General features: G+C 31.9%; 1 protein-coding gene and 1 long non-coding RNA gene across 6 annotated transcripts; both read left to right on the top strand.

The window, feature by feature from the left end:
* The first annotated feature begins 7,540 nt into the window (after positions 1 to 7,540).
* LOC141661750 (uncharacterized) lies at positions 7,541 to 12,394 on the top strand. 5 transcript variants are annotated; one of them, XR_012550121.1, is made up of 5 exons: positions 7,541 to 7,939; positions 8,534 to 9,027; positions 9,821 to 10,029; positions 11,160 to 11,230; positions 11,710 to 11,846. It is a non-coding gene; the product is annotated as an uncharacterized LOC141661750 (long non-coding RNA). The 5 variants fall into 5 exon arrangements; XR_012550124.1 differs by lacking the exon at positions 11,160 to 11,230 and having other exon boundaries at positions 7,542 to 7,939; positions 8,534 to 8,726; positions 8,841 to 9,027; XR_012550123.1 differs by lacking the exon at positions 11,160 to 11,230 and adding an exon at positions 12,042 to 12,394 and having other exon boundaries at positions 7,543 to 7,939.
* Positions 12,395 to 18,868: 6,474 nt separating this feature from the next.
* LOC141724903 (ninja-family protein AFP3-like) lies at positions 18,869 to 19,897 on the top strand. Its single transcript, XM_074527200.1, has 2 exons — positions 18,869 to 19,118; positions 19,599 to 19,897. Exons 1-2 carry the CDS (start codon positions 18,869 to 18,871, stop codon positions 19,895 to 19,897), a joined length of 549 nt encoding a protein of 182 aa, XP_074383301.1.
* Positions 19,898 to 21,030: the final 1,133 nt, after the last annotated feature.

Raw genomic sequence — 21,030 nt, 5'->3', positions numbered from 1 at the left:
GAAAGAGTACGGGAGGTATGGCATTCTACCATGATGAAAACTTGATTACTTGGGTTTCACAAAAGCAACGCTGCGTTGCTCTGTCTTCATGCGAAGCAGAATTCATGGCCGCTACTGCTGCTGTGTGTCAAGCTATTTGGCTTCAACGAGTTCTAAGTTGCATCTCTGATATAAAACCTGGTCCAGTTATATTGTATGTCGACAATAGGTCAGCAGTGGACCTTGCTCGAAACCCAGTCTTTCATGGGAGAAGCAAACATATTGATTTGAGATACCATTTCATCCGTGATTGTGTTGAAAAAGGTCTGATCATCATAAGACATGTGAGAACCAGCGAACAGCATGCAGATATCCTGACAAAGGCGATGGGAGCTGCAAAGTTCGAAAAAATGAGAAGTCTATTGGGAGTCAAGAAGCTCAATGATGTTTAGATTAAGGGGAAGTATGTTGGGATTATTTTATAATCTAAATATATCTAGTTTATTTGATTTGTTTTGTTTTGGAATAAACGAAGATTGTTACTTCGTGATATGTGATCACAACGTATGTTTAGGAGTGTGGGATTGGAGAATAATTAGGAGAAGAATCAGTACTTAATTTTCTGGTTGTTAGCTTGCTAGTTGTTTCCATCTGTTTACTTATTTTCCTGTATAAGTATTACCAATCAATAAGACTTAATGAGCTTTTCCATACAAAGACTTTATCCTCTGTATTTTCTGCATCTTTCATTATCCCTGGCTCCCCTTGACCTATACTAGAAGTTCATCCGGCTATATATGTCTTCTCTTTGACCCATAATGAAATGCATATGCCTCTTCTTGAGCCCATCTTAGATTGTTAGGGATCGTTATAGACATAAACATGATATCACTTGTTGGGTTTGCTAAACATACATGACTAACTTTATATTAATATGATATTATCCGTCTTACTTAGATCAAATTCACATAATTTATTTTTGAAAGATTTCAAAAGATCTCATGCTAATAAAATTATTTAATTACTTGTTAACTAGTAAAATGCCCCCAATATGGGACAACTCCTAACATTTAACATCATTAATATATAAGGAGTTGAAGGTGTTAAGTAATGTATCAAAACTTTAACATGCTTAACTTTAAAATGCAGGATTTTATATTATTCAAACACTTGCTACATGATTATACAATATATATTATCAATTAACCAAAAATATGCAAATTACTTAACCGAGCTGTGATTTAATGTGTATGAGAAAAACCTTAACATGATCTTATGTTTCAACTAAAGGGTTAGATAAATGTTCTAAGCATCTGATCTTTTCTAGGTAGTAAGGTGACATGGCCAGGAATATTGATCAGGACTACTACTATTTCCTCCATGCGCATGCAAGACGTACTAATTAAAGAACATAGAACTGTATACATGTATACGTGCATGCATCATGTGTATTGATGATATATACATGCACCGATCTCCATGTTTGCTCGTGAATACTGATACTTGGTGCTCTAAAGAGGAGACCGGTAGGTAGAAAATTACACTTGTTCTCTTGGACAATATCATCCAAAGCCAGCAAAAAACCTCAGAATTGTTCGTCGTTGTACTACTTTTTGTGTTGATGGAGCTCTATAATTCAATGGTGGAGTCATAGACTTTATTTAAACGTATAAACTCTTGTACTCTCTCAGTCCCGGTCAGTCCGGTCAATTGTTATCGTTTCCGAGAGTGCACGCATTTTAAGATGAATATAAAGTATGGTTCTATAATTTTTTTAAAAAAATTTGTTTTTCTGAATAAAAATAAAATGTTTAATCTTTTATTCGGATTTTTTTAAAAAAAAAAACTATAGAACTATACTTTTTATTCATCTTAAACTGCGTATCGGATACTCTCCCAGAAACGATAACAATCGGGAGGAACTGAGAGAATATTTCATTTACCTTTTCTTTTCTTTGTTTGCTAATTGAACAGTACAATAACACATTCATCTTATTTTTGACAAAGTTCGAACCCATAACATCTAGTTAGCCGGGAAAATAAGGAGACAGAGTTTGATGCCGTTATAAAAGTTAGAAACGAAGGGAAGTGATTTTTCATATTTCTTCCACTCTCTTTATTTTTGTTTTTTCCTTTTTGCAGGAAGCTTTAGCAGTGCTGTGTTCTCTTTTTGTTCCATTCACTTTTCGCTGTCGTAAGGTCCGGCATTGGTTTGGCTTTTTCACAAAGGCCTTGTCACCTTTGACAGCTGATGAGGACCCCTTTTCTAAGGCAATTCATTTTTCACCGAGTGAGTAAAATGGGACCCCCAAAATGACTACTTGGAATTAAATTAAATAAAATAAGGAATTTACTAAAAATACTACTTTTGTTAAAATTATTTGCAGTTTTATTAACTTCTGAAAAATTTGCAAAAATATTATTTTACTCTAAAAATATTTGCAAAAATACGATGTTGCATAATAGGTTGCAATTTAGTTTAAATCGTGTAACTGTTTTAGATTGAATTTCGGGTTAAATATTATGTTGCATCTTAGGTTCTTGCAATTTACGGAACGTATATTTACAAAAAATTTTATAATTTCAAGTTATAAACGTGGTTGTAAAAATAATTACACGTATTTTTGCAAATAATTTTAAAAAGTGATAATATTTTTGCAAAAATTTTGTAAAACTTGGATAATATAAGCTGACTATGATGGATTGGGTTGCTAGTTGCTAGATTTGTACTCCGACCGATTCGGAACAAAAGAGCCCATTTACCAGCGTGGGCCTTAAGTACCCATAAGGCCATAACCAAGCAATCAATATCATTATGGGCCAATTTTTCATCTGTGGATCTGGGTTATGAATTCAAACTAGTACTTTGCCATGATCTTAGCCCATTACTTGTAAGAGCTAGTAATAAAAACTGGGCTCATACTACATCAAATGATGAGTAAAATTCCCAAAAAAATGAGAAAGAGATTCCAGCGTAAACTGATAACAATATTTGAATCTTCGACATCTCGTAAATGAAGCAAGTGAAATACTTTGTGAAATACCGCTAATGCTTATATGAATCAAATAATTACATGAAAATAACATGTTTGCATTGTTTAAATATATACATTGAAAAAGGACATTCATGTTTGGAAATCAATAAGTTGTTAACTGTTTACTTATCGTTCTTTTAAAGCGTTTTACCAATCTGAAATGTCACTATTTTCCTTCTACCATTAATAATAATCTGGACCTTCCTTCAATGGATATCTTAATTTGAGAATTATGATGCATTCTTAGAGCTACGCTACAAACCTTATTTGTATTGCACGTAATCGCCGCCACGAGTATTGTAATCTTCTTCCACCGTTTGGTAAGATAAACAGGAGGCAAATTAGGAACATTAAAACTTTTCATATCTTTCATCATTTTCACAGCATCAGCTTTCTTCAAAACCGTCTTTCGAATAGGCGGCTTGTTACGACGCTGATCGCGAGAATAGTACTGGATATCATAAGGGCTCATTTCATTTATGAAGAATAGTTAATAAAACTATTTCTTTCTTAAAAGTTTCGGGATACTTTGATATTTCTCTTTCTTTTTTTAATCGTAGGTAACCTGCAGCCGCTATCTTTCGGGTGCGCACTTGGTAAATCCTACGGGCTCACGCAATACCCTTCGGGTGCGCACCGGGGGATTCGAACATGTGATCAAGAGGATAGTTATCCCTCTTTAACCAGCTGGACCAACCTTTGCGGGCTTGATATTTCTCTTTGACTCTCTATATAAAAAATATTAGGAATAGAAATTTTCAAACATTTCAAAATATTTATTATAGAAATAATAGTTTGTGCATTTATATTATTAGATCACAAATTCAATATAAGTAAATTACAATTATTTTTTACATATAATAAAAATTGATGAAGAAAAGTTCAAATCTTCTATTAAATGCTTACAATTTCTTAAATCTTGGTAGGGAAAATAAATTCATACGTCCCTGAACTATTGGTGTTTTCTAAAGTAGGTCCCTGAACTAAAGATTCCAACATTAACGTCCCTAAACTTTTAAATTTTTCTCACCGCAGTCCTTCCGTCAGTCAACCAGTAACGGACGTTAGGTTTTTGATGACGTGGCATGCGGGTTGAATATGTGGACTATTATGTGGACGTCCACGTGGGAAAAAATAAAAATAACATTAGGGTACATTATATCTGGCCATTACATTATATAGATACATATATATATATTATAAAATTAGGGTACATGTTTATAGTTTGGGGAAGATTACTTGAGAAATTGATTGAGATGGGATCTAATGTGAGTAACACTACAATCAACTCAAGCTCTGCATCGAAGACACAAGCCATCTGTAGAGAAATTGATTGAGTTGACTAATATAAACTAATTAATATGACTAAAATATTATTAAATAGATAAGCGGATTTTGGATTTCTTTTTTATATAGAAAGCCCATATTTATATATATTTGAAAATAAAAAATCAAAAGTTTGCCAACACTCAGAGCTCACTCAGTATTAACAATCACAACATCAAAATAAAATCTCTCACATGTCCGAGGTATATTGGTATTATATACAATTTCAATTTTTCTGCGGTGTCCACAAGGTAATGAGCACGTAATAAAAAGTTAAAGTGAGAAATTTTGGTTGGTTGTCATAATAGATTTATAAATTATGAGTGAAATTATTTGTGAGCTATTTGAGTTCGTTTCTTAAAATATTTAATGTTGGAAAATATGGATAGTAGTCTCATATTGTCAAGTCAATTTGAGCTATAATTTGAGTGAACGAATGTTGTATGCGTGTAACGAGTGACACTTGAATGTTTTCTCCTCCGAAAGAGTTTTCCGAGACACTTTGAATCACTCAAAATGACTAATAGATAGATGATTTATGATCGTTCAAAGTTAGCCTCTTAGTAATGGAAATTTGTGGAAGAAAAGAAGGTCCCACTGATTTTGCAAAGGAGCATAAATAACTTTATATATCAAAACACTTATGTAGTGTTAAAATGTGTTACTCATGTATTGCTCCAACACCTACGTGCGCGCACAGGAGCTTGCATGCGTGTACGATGTGCGCGTGTGCGATGTGCGGACACGAATATAGCAGAAAATTGGCCTGAATAAATACGAACTAGTTTTGCTAAATTTAATTTCCAGTGGGATTGGGCTTTTTAAAAGTTTAATTTGTTTTGACTACGGATTATTATAATTGATTTGACATAATAATTAGATTCAATTACGGATTTGATTTATTAACCAACTGATTAATTAATGCGTGGAGTAGCGCGCACATTTTCTCGAGTCTATATATTATCGTATAAGATTTAGGGTTATTCATTCTTTCGAAATACAACACACAACCGTCTCCTAAACACAAACCCTACCATTTCTCTGTTCCGGTGATACTTTCTTCCTCCATTCTAGTTCGTCGAGTGTGCTATTCGCGTAACATCGTCATTCTCTCATTTTATCCCGGGAGGCTAACTCCTCGCACGTACGGTGAGGACCGTAATATCTTTAAGGAGACATTTATACGACTGAACTCGAGAACTTCTCCTTCATATCCTTTTTGTTTATTTCTTTTATTCGCACACACATATATTATATATATTAATCGCAGATTTTGGTAACATTTAAATCAATTCTGTAATAATTAGGCCAAGCTCAAATTGGTGCGTACGTAGTACGGTTTGGTTCGGTTAAAGAATAAAAATCAAACGCGACTTGTGGTTTTCCAATATCTTCATTTGCAACCAAATCGCAACCAACTTGCGGTTGGAGCTGCTCAAGCTATTAGAATTATTTAACGAGCCGAGTAGGAGTTTCAAATTACTCGGCTAGGTTTATCGAGTCTCTAATATTTTCAATTTTTTTTATAAATATATATTTTTTGTTAATGTTCAATATTTTCTTTTTATTTTATATATTTAATCGATCGGATTTATGAACGGATCATATTTTGAATTTTTGTCAATATTTTGTGAAATTGATTCGAATTTTTGATATGAACTCCAACTTATCGAACTTTTATGAGCCGAAATTCGAGTTTGAAATTGAAGATTCGATTAAACTCAAGATCGAGTCCGGATCCGAACTTTTTAAGTCGATTTCGAGCTGAGCCCCTAGTTGCCACCTCCATATTGGAAGGAGCGGTGTGCAGAAATTTTATTGAGCACAACCATGCAGAAGTAATAATGCAACAGAATAATGCTCGGTGAAAACTATGTAGCTCCTTGTAACTATATATCAATAAACATGTAAGGGCAACTAATTTTAAAGAAAGGGTTTTTTATACTCCCTCTTGGCACATTTTCTTTTTTATCATTTAAATTAATCAACTTTTTATTAAAAATTCATTTTTATCATTCAAAATCATTAATTTTTTATCAAAAAATAAAAATTACTCTTATATTATTTTAAAATACTACAAATCATATATTAAAGTAGTGTAAATATATTTTTTAATAATACAATTTTTTTATTTTATTCAATTATAAAATAATAATAAATTTCAGTTAAAATTTGGTTATCTTGACCGTTCGGAAAAAGAGGGACGGAGAAAATATTTGTCCGTGGGCACATTCTTAGTAAATTTGGTTCATTTTGAATAGTGTAGATCACTATTAAAAATTTAGATGAAGTTAGCATACATCTCCAAGATCCCTGTCATGTCCTAGCTGAAAATTTTAGGGGTCTTTTTTTGTTCTTTCTACTCTTCTCTCTCCCCTGATATCTTAATTTGAGAATTATGATGCATTCTTATAGCTACGCTACCAACCTTATTTGTATTTCACGTAACCTCCACCACGAGCATTGTAATCTTCTTCCACCGTTTTGGTAAGATAAACAGGAGGCAAATCAGGCACACCAAAACTTTTCTTATCTTTCATCATTTCACTACGCCATAGATTGGACTCTGCAACACTTCACAGGGGGTTGCAAAGAAAAGTGTAATAATAGCCTTCAAAACCAATGTTTACTGCAACCCCTCTTTTTTGATGTTGCGATAGCGTGAAAATGTGTTACCAAAATGACATATATAATTAAAGATGATTTTTTTGAATTTAACTAATTACTAATTTTTTACATAGAAATGAAATAATAATTGAACTCTATACTTTATTTATTTTTAGAAGTTAATAATATTAGTGCAGTGTTTTAAAATATTATAATGATAAATTGAACGCTTTATAAAACTTAACAAGTTACTAGTGGATTTATTTACAATATTTTTATATTTTTGGATTTCTTCATTTTTCATAAAAAAATATTAAAAACAATATTAATTAGTGTAGTTATATTTGAAATACATATTTTATTTATTTTTCAAAAATAATAATATTAGTGTAATTGAAAGTTTAAAAACTTATCAAGTCATTAGTGAATTGATTTACAATATATATAGTTGAATTTATTTATTACTCATAATTAAATGTTAAAAACATTATTTAAGAACAAAAAAATAATAATTAAAATAAAAAAATGTTGAGGCGGGTGTTGAAAATTGGGAAGCGATAATGCTTTGAAATTTTAGATAAAAACCAGAAAGGGGTAAATAGGATACTCACACTTAAACACACCCTCGCACACTCAAGGAACCGCTTCTCTCTGTCTTGTCTCAAAATTAGGGTTTTCATTTGAAGATTTCGGCTTCAAAATTTGGGGATTTTATTTGGGGTTACTTAGGATTTCGTTTGGGTCTAAATAAGATTTCATTTTCCACTCTCTAAAAAATAGGTTCAAAATTTTGGGGTTAGGCTTCCACTAATTTGGGTTCCTATTCGGGGTTTCAATTGAAGAGTGTTCTACAAGACTTTAGGGTTCAAGTTTGGTTTTGGCTCAGAAACAATGGGTTAACCTTGATTTCTTTCGATTTTAAGGTATAGCCCCCATCTGTTTGTCTCGTTGAGGTTGAGAAGTCTCCTCTTGCGCTATGCCTGCACTTCCAGGTTTCGGATTCTATTATCTTATATTTAGATTTTATATCATTATTTGTGCCGTTTGTGTTCGTTTAATAATAGTAGCAGCCCCAGGTGTGAGTGTTCCAACACCACAAATAAAAGAGAGAGCTAAGCTTAAAGAAATGTTTGAAGATGCTTATGAGAGGTGTATAAATAACCCCTTGGAAGGTGTTTCTTTTAATTTTCAAGATTTTCATCTTGCTATTCAGCAGTAGGATTTTAATTCTGAGATTGGCACCAAGGCTGTTCCCCTTTTTTTGTGTGTGTTTCTTGTGTGTGTGTTTTTTGAGGTGATTGTGTGAATAATTGAGGTGGGGTTGATGTTAATGTTTATGCTTTCGTTTATCAGATTTTTTAATCACTGGTAACAGATAGTAAGAATATTTTGCTTAGTTGATATGCTTGCTGATGAATTTGTGTAGCAATTTAGTGTTTGTTCTATTGAAAAGTGCATTTGCTCCAGAATGTCTTCTATATGTTCTTAGGTTAATAATTGTGAATTACCTGATTGTTTTTGTTTTTGTGGCTTTTCCTATCTGCTTCAGATTCTGTCCAATCTCCCTAATACTATGAGTTTTGTAGATAACACTAACAGCATTGACTAAGGAGGGTAGGAACTGGATTATCTTCAACAATACAGGGTCATAGTGCAGATTGCACACAAGTCAGTGTTTCACACAAAGCAAACAGCTTGGAAATCATTATATCAACTGTCTAAAAGCAACTAGCGACCAAGGCGTAAATAAGCCTTCACTTCCATTTCAGCCTCTTGTTTGTAAGATGCATATTTTAAGTCTGATCTTCGTTTTCTGAGTTTTGCTGTTGTAGCTTAAAGATGCAAATGTGTACTTATTCTCACCAAGGATATTCCGCACAATCATGGTATCAGGTCGAGCCTGATCGAGTTCTGGTGGAATTTATGTTTCTAGATCGGTATGGTGCCTTTGGAATATAGTTTGTTGCAGGTTAATTTTTATCTAGTATTACTGCGTTCATATCTCTGCTACCCGTGTTTTGTTACAAATGAAGCTGTTGACTTTCTGAAAGAGACCTTTTCAACATTCGACATCGATGGTGTAAGTTCTTGTTTCTCTGTTAACTGTCAGCACTTCCAATTTATGCACTGCTTATCTCTGTGAAGCGTGAACCTCAATAACCCGCTGGATCTTATGATAATTATAGATAATTTAGACCTATATATTAGTACTGACCATTGATCCATTATGAACTCTGTTATTCTAATGTTGAGTGTTAAATTTTATCCATAAAGTGAAAGCATTCATGAGTAACATAGTTTCCTCGCTATTGTCTTAATACATTTCTCTGGATCTTGGTTTAATCGTGTTAAATTTGAGTGTGAATTTGAGTGGAAGAATTGGACAGAGGACAGGGTTCCAGTTTTTAAAACTTCCCAGCATTACCTTTTCCCCAAGTTTGAGTAATATAGTTTCCTCGCAATAAGGTTGCTGGAAATCAGACTGAAAAAGAAAAGTCAACTATAGACAACTTTAGACTTTAGAGTAATCAACGGAATAATAGACTCCGCTGCACTATTTTAAACGGTTTATATAATAATAATAAAAAATAATCAAAAGTCCTAAAAAGAACTTCACTTTGTTTAACCCAATCAATCAAATCCCTTTAAGACAGCCACAATCGTGCAAACCGCGTATGCCAAACTTATACTGCTACTAGTAGTATACAGAGACACAAAGCGTATACATATAAATGAAATTTTGTCCTAAAGCATCAACATCATCATTGCTTTTTAAGCTTCTTACGAGTCTATCACTACTTTACCATTACCCCCCTCACTTGTGCAAATTATTATTTTACTCACTCAAATGCATGCGTTTCTTGAAACCCCAGATGAGTTTTTGAGCAATTTCAAGATTCTAGTACAAGTTTAGACCCCAAGTGATAAGTTATTAGGGATGGCAGGAGGAAGATGAGGAGAAACAAGAGATAAGTTGGCAAGGGAGCTTGATAGAACACCCACATGGGCTGTTGCTGCTGTTTGTGCTGTTATTATCATCATTTCTGTTGCTCTTGAGAATATTCTTCATCAACTTGGAGTTGTATGTCTTCCCATTTCTTTTTTTTTGCTATTATCTTGTTAAGTTTGGGCTATCTTTGTTTAAGTTTTTCTTATTTTATTACTCATTTTCTACCACTTTGATCCTTTTTTGTGGGTTATGTGTTGCATATATAGACCCTTTTTGCCTGCTAGATCCATTATTTTAATAGATTATAGAGAGAGGTTACCCAAATAGGGCTTTTATTACTCTCTTCATATATTGAGTTTTGTAATTTCTTGCTTGTTTTTGGGTTGTAAATTCTCGAATTCACAAAAAACCTTGATTGTAAGTGTTATATGTGGAAATATATTTAATGCTCAGATGAAGTTATTTAAGTAGATAATAGATTATTAATGCTTTTAAATGTATATTTAGTGGTTCACAAAGAAGCACAAAAAAGCTCTGTTTGAAGCCTTGGACAAGGTAAAATCTGATAAATAAGTCATTAAACTTTATCTATCCATCTTTTTTAACTATGTTTATAATTTTCTATAAGAATTAAAATATTTCAAAATGATTCTTGTTGAATTACTGCAGAACTGATGGTTCTTGTACATTCTTAATTTTTTGCATCTTTTTTCTCAGAATTTATTCCTTTTATACAAATGTCCTTTACTGTACCGGTTTGTTTTCTCTGTTGAGGACCCTATGTAGAAAAATTAGTTCAAACTTCACAAATGCAGATTTTATGAAATGTGTACTTGATGTCGAAAAAATCTGTCTCATTAGCAGCATGCTCTACCATAGTTTTCTATGTATACAAATTCAGGAAGGTTTGCTTATTTTTTTAATGAGCCTGCTATGCTTGAGAAGTACTTGTACCATTTGATTCTGATTATTTTTCTACACGTGCATTATATATTTGGATTTTTGACACCATCCGATTAGAGTTTGGTGCTTGTAATTGCAGGCAGTAGGTTTCTACTTTATACCTTTTGCCTATACCTACCACTGCCAAAAAAAAGGACAAAAAAAATGATTTTCTGCAAGATAGATAAACCTTAATCAGTTTTCTATAGAATTTTGTATTAATTGCCCTATGTATCAATACACAGATTATTCCATAAACCTTTAGTCTCGTAATATTTTTTTAGAAGCTGAGATATCGATTTTAGAAATTTATGCTTTAGGAAATACGGAAATGCCAGATGCAATGGAGGAAATATTTCAGTTTGCACTTACTTTGGGAAGAAATGGGGCTGTAAGTATATTCACTATTCTAGTTTGAAATTTATTATTTGTAATCAATTACTAAAATGAAGCATTGAACGAATTGTCGAAGGCATTTGGTACATATGGATAAAAAATTGTGTGTAATAAAAGAAATTTAAGATGCAAGTGTTTTTACACTGAAAGCATAAACTTAATTACATTCTATACATTCTGTCATGTGGCGGGGTGGGAGGGATGTCCCTTGTCTTATTTAAAGTTTAGTAATTTACACAGGCAATTAAAACTAGTAGACCATGGAATATGGTATATAACCTTAGGAAATCATTTTAAATATGTTCTTAATTTGCTAGTGTTATTTATCATTTTTTAATTGTTTACATAAATAAGTATTTGTACCTTAAGTCCTGTGCAGCCTTTTGAAATTTATTTGCTGCAAATGTGAGAAATTTTTTAAATCTTTAATTAAACCAAGAATTATAGTTAATTTTTGCTTCTGCATATATGCAGGGTGGACTTCCTGGGGCTAAAAAGTTCTCGAGCACATAAACTCTCATCGGATTACTAAAGAGGCAGAAGGAACTGAATCGACCTTATGGAGCTATCTGTGCATCCCCTGGTTGGGCTCTGGAGCCACATGGCTTAACGTATTGTCTGTTACCATCTCCGCATTTTGCTGCAAAATATTATAGGATATGTTTAAAGATTAAAATTATCATATACTTATTTTCTTCCATTTATTTAGAACATGTTAATTCTTTTTTATGTAGTAGATTACTAGTCTTGTACGTGTATTTCTTTACTTGTAGATTCTGGTTTGATATTAACTTTTTGTATGACAGAAAATATTATACTGAAATTCAAGAAAATATGAATGTGGCTCACCATGGAGAGAAACAACCACACGAAAGAAGAATCATTGTCAAATAACGGCCAACAAACACCATGTAATTTCATAGCATTAGTAAACAGCTGCATGCGAATGTTCATATAGTATTGTAATAATCTTATAAAAAGGCAAAATGTAGTCTCATTGGTTCAAGTTTATTTATATAAGGATGGTAGTATGGTGATGGTGAAGGTAGTAGTAGTATAGGGAAACTGATGTTATGGTTGGTGGACTGATGTTTATGGTTTGTGGATTGTGGATTGTGTTGGTTTTAAAACAATGGTCTTATTTATGGGAATGTTAATTTACAAACAGTTCCTAGCATTTTTTTTGTAAAAGCGTTGCAATAGGTCTTTATAGTGTTGCTAATAATCACTAAAAACGTTGCTAAATACACTAAAAAGTGATGCAAAAAACACTAAAAAGCGTTCCATAAAGGTTGGGGCCCACAAATATTGAACTGATAGCCCAAATCCTACTGTAACACTTTTCAAGACCTATTGCAACCCCATTGGTGTTGCAATAGCACGTTTCTGTAACGGATAACCAAGGGTTGCAACAGGGTGTCACCGGGGTTGCAAAAAACTCTATTGCAACGCCTAAAATTGCAACCCCGAAAAAGAGTCGCCATAGCCTTTTTTTGGCCTTTAGCAAAGCTTTTTTGGCCTTTAGTTACGGTTTCTTGGGGTTGTAGTATCCAATCTATGGCGTAGTGTTTTCACAACATCACTTTTCTTCAGAACTGTCATTCGAATAGGTGGCCTGTTACGACGCTGATCGCGAGCATAGTACTGGATATCATAAACAGTTTCGGGATCATAGGTGGGCACAATGGGATTGGTTGGTGGTGTTGTAGGCGAAAAATCTCGAACATCTTTGAGAGTTGGAATGGCAGTTTTGTATTCGGGACTTGAGCATGGTTCAGTTATTTCCCATGGTGTTTTAATGTATTTTCTTAGGGTTTTAAATAGTGATTTCATTGTTGATGGCATCGCCTGAACAATGTCTGGGATTTGTTATTCATTAAAGAATGTGAATGAAGTTTTCAACTCCGTTATTACGGATATTTACCGGGTTAGACCCTAGGAGACAATACATATCATTGCATGTATAGCAATGCTACATGTTTAAAATGTAGATGTCCCAAATATTGTTACAAAAATGTTTAAATTTAAATTAAATTTAAATTTTGACAAAGTCATTTTGTTATTTAGCTAGCATTATTCATTTCGAGAAATCATTTATAGAAAGACAAGATTTTTTACTAAATAATACATAAATAAAACATGTCATTTTTTTATTGGTAGGAATCATATAAATAGGGCTCATTTTCGTGGCTCACGTGATTTGCAGGCTATTGCGTGAGCTTGTAGGTTTACCCAGTGCATTAACATGCAGGTAGATGTATTAATGTTGCCAAACCTCTCTACGGATCAAATAATGCGAATTCTTACTTCTTAATCAAGAACATCATCATATATCTTCAGCTCTTTTAATATGGATCTAGTATAGTCAGATGGCTTTTCTTGTTTGTTTAAGAGTCTATGTTTTATAGTTTCTCCGTACCTCACCTATAAAATTTGCTAGAACAGTTGTAAGCCATATTTATCAAAAAAAAAAAAAACTACAGGAAAATTCCTTAATTTTTTAGTAAGTTAGCCAGAGTAGCTAGATTTGTATTGCAATATAATCTATATTTGAAAGAAAGGTTTAGGGTCTGATTATTATAATTAAGATGTTATATGATTAGTTTTGAACAATATATATGACATAAATTTAAAAATTATATTATTATCATTAATATAATTTACAATATCTTGTAAACCGCTATATTTTTTATACCAATTTCATAATATAAACTAATTAATATGACTAAAATATTATTAAATTGATAAGCGGATTTTGGATTTCTTTTTTATATAGAAAGCCCATATTTATATATATTTGAAAAGAAAAAAAATTAAAAGTTTGCCAACACTCAGAGCTCACTCAGTATTAACAATCACAGCATCAAAATAAAATCTCTCACATGTCCGAGGTATATTGGTATTATATACAATTGCAATTTTTCTGCGGTGTCCACAAGGTAATGAGCAGGTAATAAAAAGTTAAAGTGAGAAATGTTGGTTGGTTGTCATAATAGATTTATAAATTATGAGTGAAATTATTTGTGTGCTATTTGTGTTCGTTTCTTAAAATATTTAATGTTGGAAAATGTGGATAGTAGTTTCATATTGTCAAGTCAATTTGACCTATAATTTGAGTGAACGAATGTTGTATGCGTGTAACGAGTGACACTTGAATGTTTTCTCCTCAGAAAGAGTTTTTCGAAACACTTTGAATCACTCAAAATGACTAATAGATAGATGAGATATGGTCGTTCAAAGTTAGCCTCTTAGTAATGGAAATTTGTGGAAGAAAAGAAGGTCCCCCATTGATTTTGCAAAGGAGCATAAATAGCTTTATATATCAAAACACTTATGTAGTGTTAAAATGTGTTACTCATGTATTGCTCCAACACCTACGTGCTCACATAGGAGCTTGCATGCGTGTGCGATGTGCAGACACGAATGTAGCAAAAAATTTGCCCGAATAAATACGAACTAGTTTTGCTAAATTTAATTTCCACTGGGATTGGGCTTTTTAAAAGTTTTATTCGTTTTGACTATGGATTATTATAATTGATTTTACGTAATAATAATTAGATTCAATTACGGATTTGATTTATTAACCAACTGATTAATTAATGCGTGGAGTAGCGCGCACGTTTTCTCGAGTCTATATATTATCGTATAAGCTTTAGGGTTATTCATTCGTTCAAAATTAAACACACAACCGCCTCCTAAACACAAATCCTACCATTTCTCTGTTCCGGTGATACTTTCTTGCTCCATTCTAGTTCGTCGAATGTGCTATTCGCGTAACATCGTCATTCTCTCATTTTATCCTGGGAGGCTAACTCCTCGCACGTACGGTGAGGACCGTAATAGCTTTAAGGAGATATTTATACGACTGAACTCGAGAACTTCTCCTTCGTATCCGTTTTGTTTATTTCTTCTATTCGCACACACATATATTATATGTATTAATCGCAGATTGTGGTAACATTTAAATCAGTTCTGTAATAATTAGGTCGAGCTCAAATTGGTGCATACGTAGTGCAGTTTGGTTCGGTTAAAGAATAAAAATCAAACCGCAACTTGTGGTTTTCCAATATCTTTATTTGTAACCAAATCGCCACGAACTTGCGGTTGGAGCTGCTCAAGCTATTAGAATTATTTAACGAGGAGTTTCAAATTACTCGACTAGGTTTATCGAGTCTCTATTATTTTTAATTTTTTTATTATAAATTTATTTGTATGTTAATGTTCAATATTTTCTTCTTATTTTATATATTTAATCGATCGGATTTATGAACCGATCATATTTTGAACTTTTGTCAATATTTTGTGAAATTGATCCGAATTTTTGAAATGAACTCCAACTTATCGAACTTTTATGAGCCGAAATTCGAGTTTGAAATTGAAGATTCGATTAAACTCAAGATCGAGTCCGGATTCAAACTTTTATAGTCGAGTTCGAGCTGAGCCCCTAGTTGCCACCTCGATATTGGAAGGAGCGGTGTGCAGAAATTTTATTGAGCACAACCATGCGATGTAATAATGCAACAGAATTAATAATGCAACAGAATTATATCAATGAACATGTAAGGGCAACTAATTTCAAAGAAAGGGTTTTTTATACTCCCTCTTGTCACATTTTCTTTTTTATCATTCAAATTAATCAACTTTTTATTAAAAATTCATTTTTATCATTCAAAATCATCAATTTTTTTATCAAAAAATAAAAATTACTATCATATTATTTTAAAATACTAAAAATCATATATTAAAGTAGAGTAAATATATTTTTCAATAATTTTTTTTTATTTTATTCAATTATAAAATAATAATAAATTTCAGTTAAAATTTGGTTAATTTGACCGTTCAGAAATCAAATGTGACAATAAAAAAGAGGGACGGAGAAAATATTTGTCCGTGGGCACATTCTTAGTAAATTTGGTTCATTTTGAATAGTGTAGATCACTATTAAAAATTTAGATGAAGTTAGCAGATCCTTGACATGTCCTAGCTTTTGGGGGTCTATTTCGTTCTTTCTACTCTTCTCTCTCCCATGGTATCTTAATTTGAGAATTATGATGCATTCTTATAGTTACGCTACCAACCTTATTTGTATTGCACGTAAACGCCATCATGAGCATTGTAATCTTCTTCCATCGTTTTGGTAAGATAAACTGGAGGCAAATCAGGCACACTAAAGCTTTTCATATCTTTCATCATTTTCACAGCATCACTTTTCTTCAGAACTGTCTTTCGAATAGGTGGCCTATTACGAGGGTGATCACGAGAATAGTACCTGATATCATAAATAGTTTCGGGATCAGAGGTGGGCACAATGGGATTGGTTGGTGGTGTTGCAGGCGAAAAAACTCGAACATCTTTGAGAGTTGGAATGACGGTTTTGCATTCGGGACTTGAGCATGGTCCAGTTATTTCTCATGGTGTTTTAATGTATTTTCTTAAGGTTTTAAATAGTGATTTCATTGTTGATGCTATCGCCTGAAAAATGTCTAAGATTTGTTTTTCATTAAAGAATGTAAATGAAGTTTCCAACTCCGTTATTAACGGATATTTACCAGGCTAGAAGGATGGTGTCCCTAGGAGAGAATACTTACCATTGCATGTATAGCAATGCTACATGTTTAAAATATAGATGTCCCAAATATTGTTACAAAAATGTTTAAATTTAATTTAAATTTAAATTTTGACAAAGTCATTTTGTTATCTAGCGAGAAATCATTTATAGAAAGACAAGATTTTTTACTAAATAATACATAAATAAAACATGTCATTTTTTTATTGGTAGGAATCATATATATAAGGCTCATTTTCTTGGCTCACGTGATTTGCATGCTATTGCGTGAGCCTATAGGGTTTACCCAGTGCGCATCCGAAGTAGCGGCTGCAGGTTACCTACGATAAAAAAATAGGGCTCATTTCATTTATGAAGAATAGTTAATAAAACTGTTTCTTTCTTAAAATTTTTGGGATACTTTGATATTTCTCCTTGACTCTATATAAAAAATATTAGGAATAGAAATTTTCAAACATTTCAAAATATTTGTTATAGAAATAATAGTTTGCGCATTTATATTATTAGAGTTCAAATTCAATATAAGTAAATTACAATTTATTTTTTACATACAATAGAAATTGATCGAAGAAAAGTTCAAATTTTCTATTAAATGCCTACAATTTCTTAAAACTTGGTAAATGCTTGATTAGAGATTTTGCTAGATCGATTTCTTGATTTATGCATTAAAATTACTTAATTAATTTATATATTTACATATTTGAAGTACTTTTTGAAGTTCAACAATTATTTTTTAATAGAAATTATAAATTATAATTCATGAAGTTCCTGCAGGTCATCCAAGAGTTTCAATATTTTTGAAAAAAGAAATAAAAAAATTTGTTAATAGCTTTGTCAACCCTAATAACATTTATATTTATTTCTACCTCATACGTATTTTAGATATTTTAAATATTATTTTGCTTTTTGTCTTGGTAAAATTTTGTATTTTGAATTATTTAACTATTCTCTCAAATACATAAAAAGTTAAGTAATATTTAGATAAATAGATTGAAAAAATGGTTTTATTAAAAGGACATAAAGAATGGAAAAAAAATTATAAAAAATATTGTTTTCCATAATAATCTGCAAAAATACAAACCTTTAAATTATTAAAAAAAATAATCAAAACGGTGTTATAACTTGGCAAACTTATTTGCAACTTTAAATTTTAGTAATTACGATCCATTTTTTATTACATAAGAACAATTTTTTAATCAAGTGCAACAAAAAGTAATTTCAATTATTTTTCATAAAAAATAAAAAAGGTTACATTTATTACTTTTAATGGTTACAAATATTTTCATAAGATACTAATATCATAAAAAACTTAGAATTTTTATAAATTTCCTTTTATCTTTTAATCAAATATGTTTAAAAATTGCCCATCCAAGTAATCCATATTATTGAATAGATGCATACAAGACTATAAAGATCAGTTATTGACGTTGTATCACTATTAGTTTCATAAAAGAATACTATAAAAAAAATTAAGTCATCAATTAGAATGTATCATAAAAATTGTAAATAATAACAATTGAGATGATATTAAAAAAGTAGTAAATATGTTAAATTAGAAAAATTGAAATTATTATTTTAGGAATTTATAAAAATCAGTAAATTGTACTGGAGTTTCAATTTTGTAACAGTAACCAATACATAATTACCTGTATGTCATTCAGTTCTCAGTTTTATCTGTAAACAGAATACATGTGAGCCTTGGGCATTGAAGAAGTGAGTAAGAGGTCAGAGATAAGTTCGATACATTTGTTTGTTTCAGGATGTGGAATGTGTCAATACGTGTCACTAGTTAACTCTTAGCATACTGCCAGGTAGCTAGTTAGCTCACGTACACAACTTTGCATTTCATCTTAAATGATCGATGTTTTCAACTCTTTAGAGTGGCAGGACTACTGCACTTAGTACCCAGAGTTAATTAAAGAGGCATTCACATTTAACTATGGTTCATTCAATCAATCCCCTGACATCCCCATCAAGGTATTACTATCACTTTTGCTACTCTATCGATTTGTATATCAATTCATTTATTACTCATAAAATTTATCTTGGTGTTTTATTTGATCAAGTATGAGAGGAAAGGAGGCTGTAGTTGAAGAAATCAATGAAGACATTGATTTAAGTCTGAGTCTTTCTTTGAATGGAAGATTTGGTGTGGATCCACAGAGAAATCGTAAACTAACTGGTGCACCTTCTCATTTGATCAATTCTCACCAAAGACAAGAGGTACAGTCATTGGCGCCTATGGATGCTAACAGGAGGTCACTCCATTCCAGCGGCTCTTCAACAATTAGTTACTTCCAAAATCAAATCATTGAAGGTAACATACATTTCTTTTCATATTTTTTTGCCACTTATTTGTACTTGTGAGACAACTCTTTTCGCATTTGTATCCAATTATTTGTGTGTGTGATATTATAATTGGGAGTCTCGGGGTATCAAAAAATGTTTAGCATGAACATCTAGTTTTTTTCCGTATCTTAGATAGATGAAAAATGTTGGTGCTCTAAATTAATTAAGCAGATACATTTTGCAGAAAATTATAATAGATCATGAAAAACATAAAGAGGGTTTGTTTAGGCGAATTAGTTCTTTATTATGCCATATCTGCACACAAATGAGGAGTTTGTTACTCTATAATATTTGATCTGTGGAATTGACATTGAAAGTATCAACTTCTGTCATTTGGAAGAACCTCACCAACTCTAGTTTGACATTTACACTGTTATTGCCTTCTTTTATTTGTTAATTACTTTTCTCATTTATATGATTATATCTAAATGAAACAAACAAATCACAGCCCATGGATTCCCTGCAAATATATGTTCAGCTGACAAAAACCGAGCTAAGGGGAGAGAGTTCAAGAAACTCTCAGAAATGCCACATGTTTATACTACCATCTCTGGCCGAAAGATAAATGGTTATCTGTCCAAGTACAACCAGGAGGAAACTCGTATCCTTTGTGCCTGCCATGCTTTTTCCATGACTCCAGCTGAGTTCATCAAACATGCAGGTTGTGGTGATGTTGCCTTTCCGGAGAGACACATCACAGTCAAGCCTGTTTTTGGTGATGGTGAAGTGGTCAATCAACATTATTAAGCACATCACATCATAACTAGTAATAAGTCTGTTTGAACTCTTCTATTAGGTATCTTATCATATGGAGTTTTATTTGGTAAACATTATCAGATGTTTTTTTGTGCTGTGACTATCTTATGACTTGTGCAATGAGTATTTTATGTGTGTTATATAACTATCTTAAGTCTCCTGACTCACAGTCACCTGTATAACAATGTTCTATATATTGACTTCATATCAGCATGTTATATTAACTATCTTATGCTACTGAGAGCATGATACATATATTATTTGTGCCTGTCATGGTAGGTCTATGACTAAGCTAAGTGACTGCAGCCGAGTTCATTAACATGCAGGTAGCTGTAGTAATGTTGCCAAACCTCTCTACGGATCAAATAATTCGAATTCTTACTTCACTTAATCAAGAACATCATCATATATCTTCAGCTCTTTTAATATGGATCTAGTATAGTCAGATGACTTTTCTTGTTTGTTACGAGTCTATGTTTTATAGTTTCTTTGTACCTCACCTATAAAATTTGCTAGAATTTTTAAGATATTAAAATTTGTTTGTTAAAATTTGTTAAGATATTAGTATCATAAAAAACCTTAGAATTTTTATAAATTTCCTTTTATCTTTTAATCAAATAGGTTTGAAAATTGCCCATCCAAATAATCCATATTATTGAATAGATACATACAAGACTATAAAGATAAGTTATTGACCTTGTATCACTATTAGTTTCATAAAAAGAATACTATAACATTTTTTTAATTCATCAATTAGAATGTATCATAAAAATTGTAAATAATAACAATTGAGATGATATTAAAAAAGTAGTAAATATGTTAAATAAGAAAAATTGAAATTATTATTTTAGGAATTTATAAAAATCAGTAAAATGTATGGCAGTTTCAATTTTGTAACTGTAACCAGTACATAATTAACTATATGTCATTCAGTTACTCATTTTTTGTCTGTAAACGGAATACATTTACTCAGTTTTATCTGTAAACAGAATACATGTGAGCGTTGGGTATTGAAGAAGTGAGTTAGAGGTTAGAGATAAGCATACATTTGTCGGTTTCTGGACGTGGAATGTGTCAATACGTGTCACTAGTTAATTCTTAGCATACTGCCACTAGATTTCAGC

Source organism: Apium graveolens, chromosome 5, assembly GCF_009905375.1.
Source record: "Apium graveolens cultivar Ventura chromosome 5, ASM990537v1, whole genome shotgun sequence".
Taxonomy (NCBI): domain Eukaryota; kingdom Viridiplantae; phylum Streptophyta; class Magnoliopsida; order Apiales; family Apiaceae; genus Apium; species Apium graveolens.
Note: the sequence above shows the minus strand (reverse complement) of the source record. Positions and strands in the feature narration are given on the sequence as shown.

What these genes read in the sequence shown, in the direction of transcription:
- LOC141724903 (XM_074527200.1), top strand. Translation starts at nt 18,869, where the DNA reads ATGAGAGGAAAGGAGGCTGTAGTTGAAGAAATCAATGAAGACATTGAT. An exon ending in CCAAAATCAAATCATTGAAG is followed by an intron (nt 19,119 to 19,598) that starts GTAACATACATT and finishes AACAAATCACAG; the next exon opens with CCCATGGATTCCCTGCAAAT.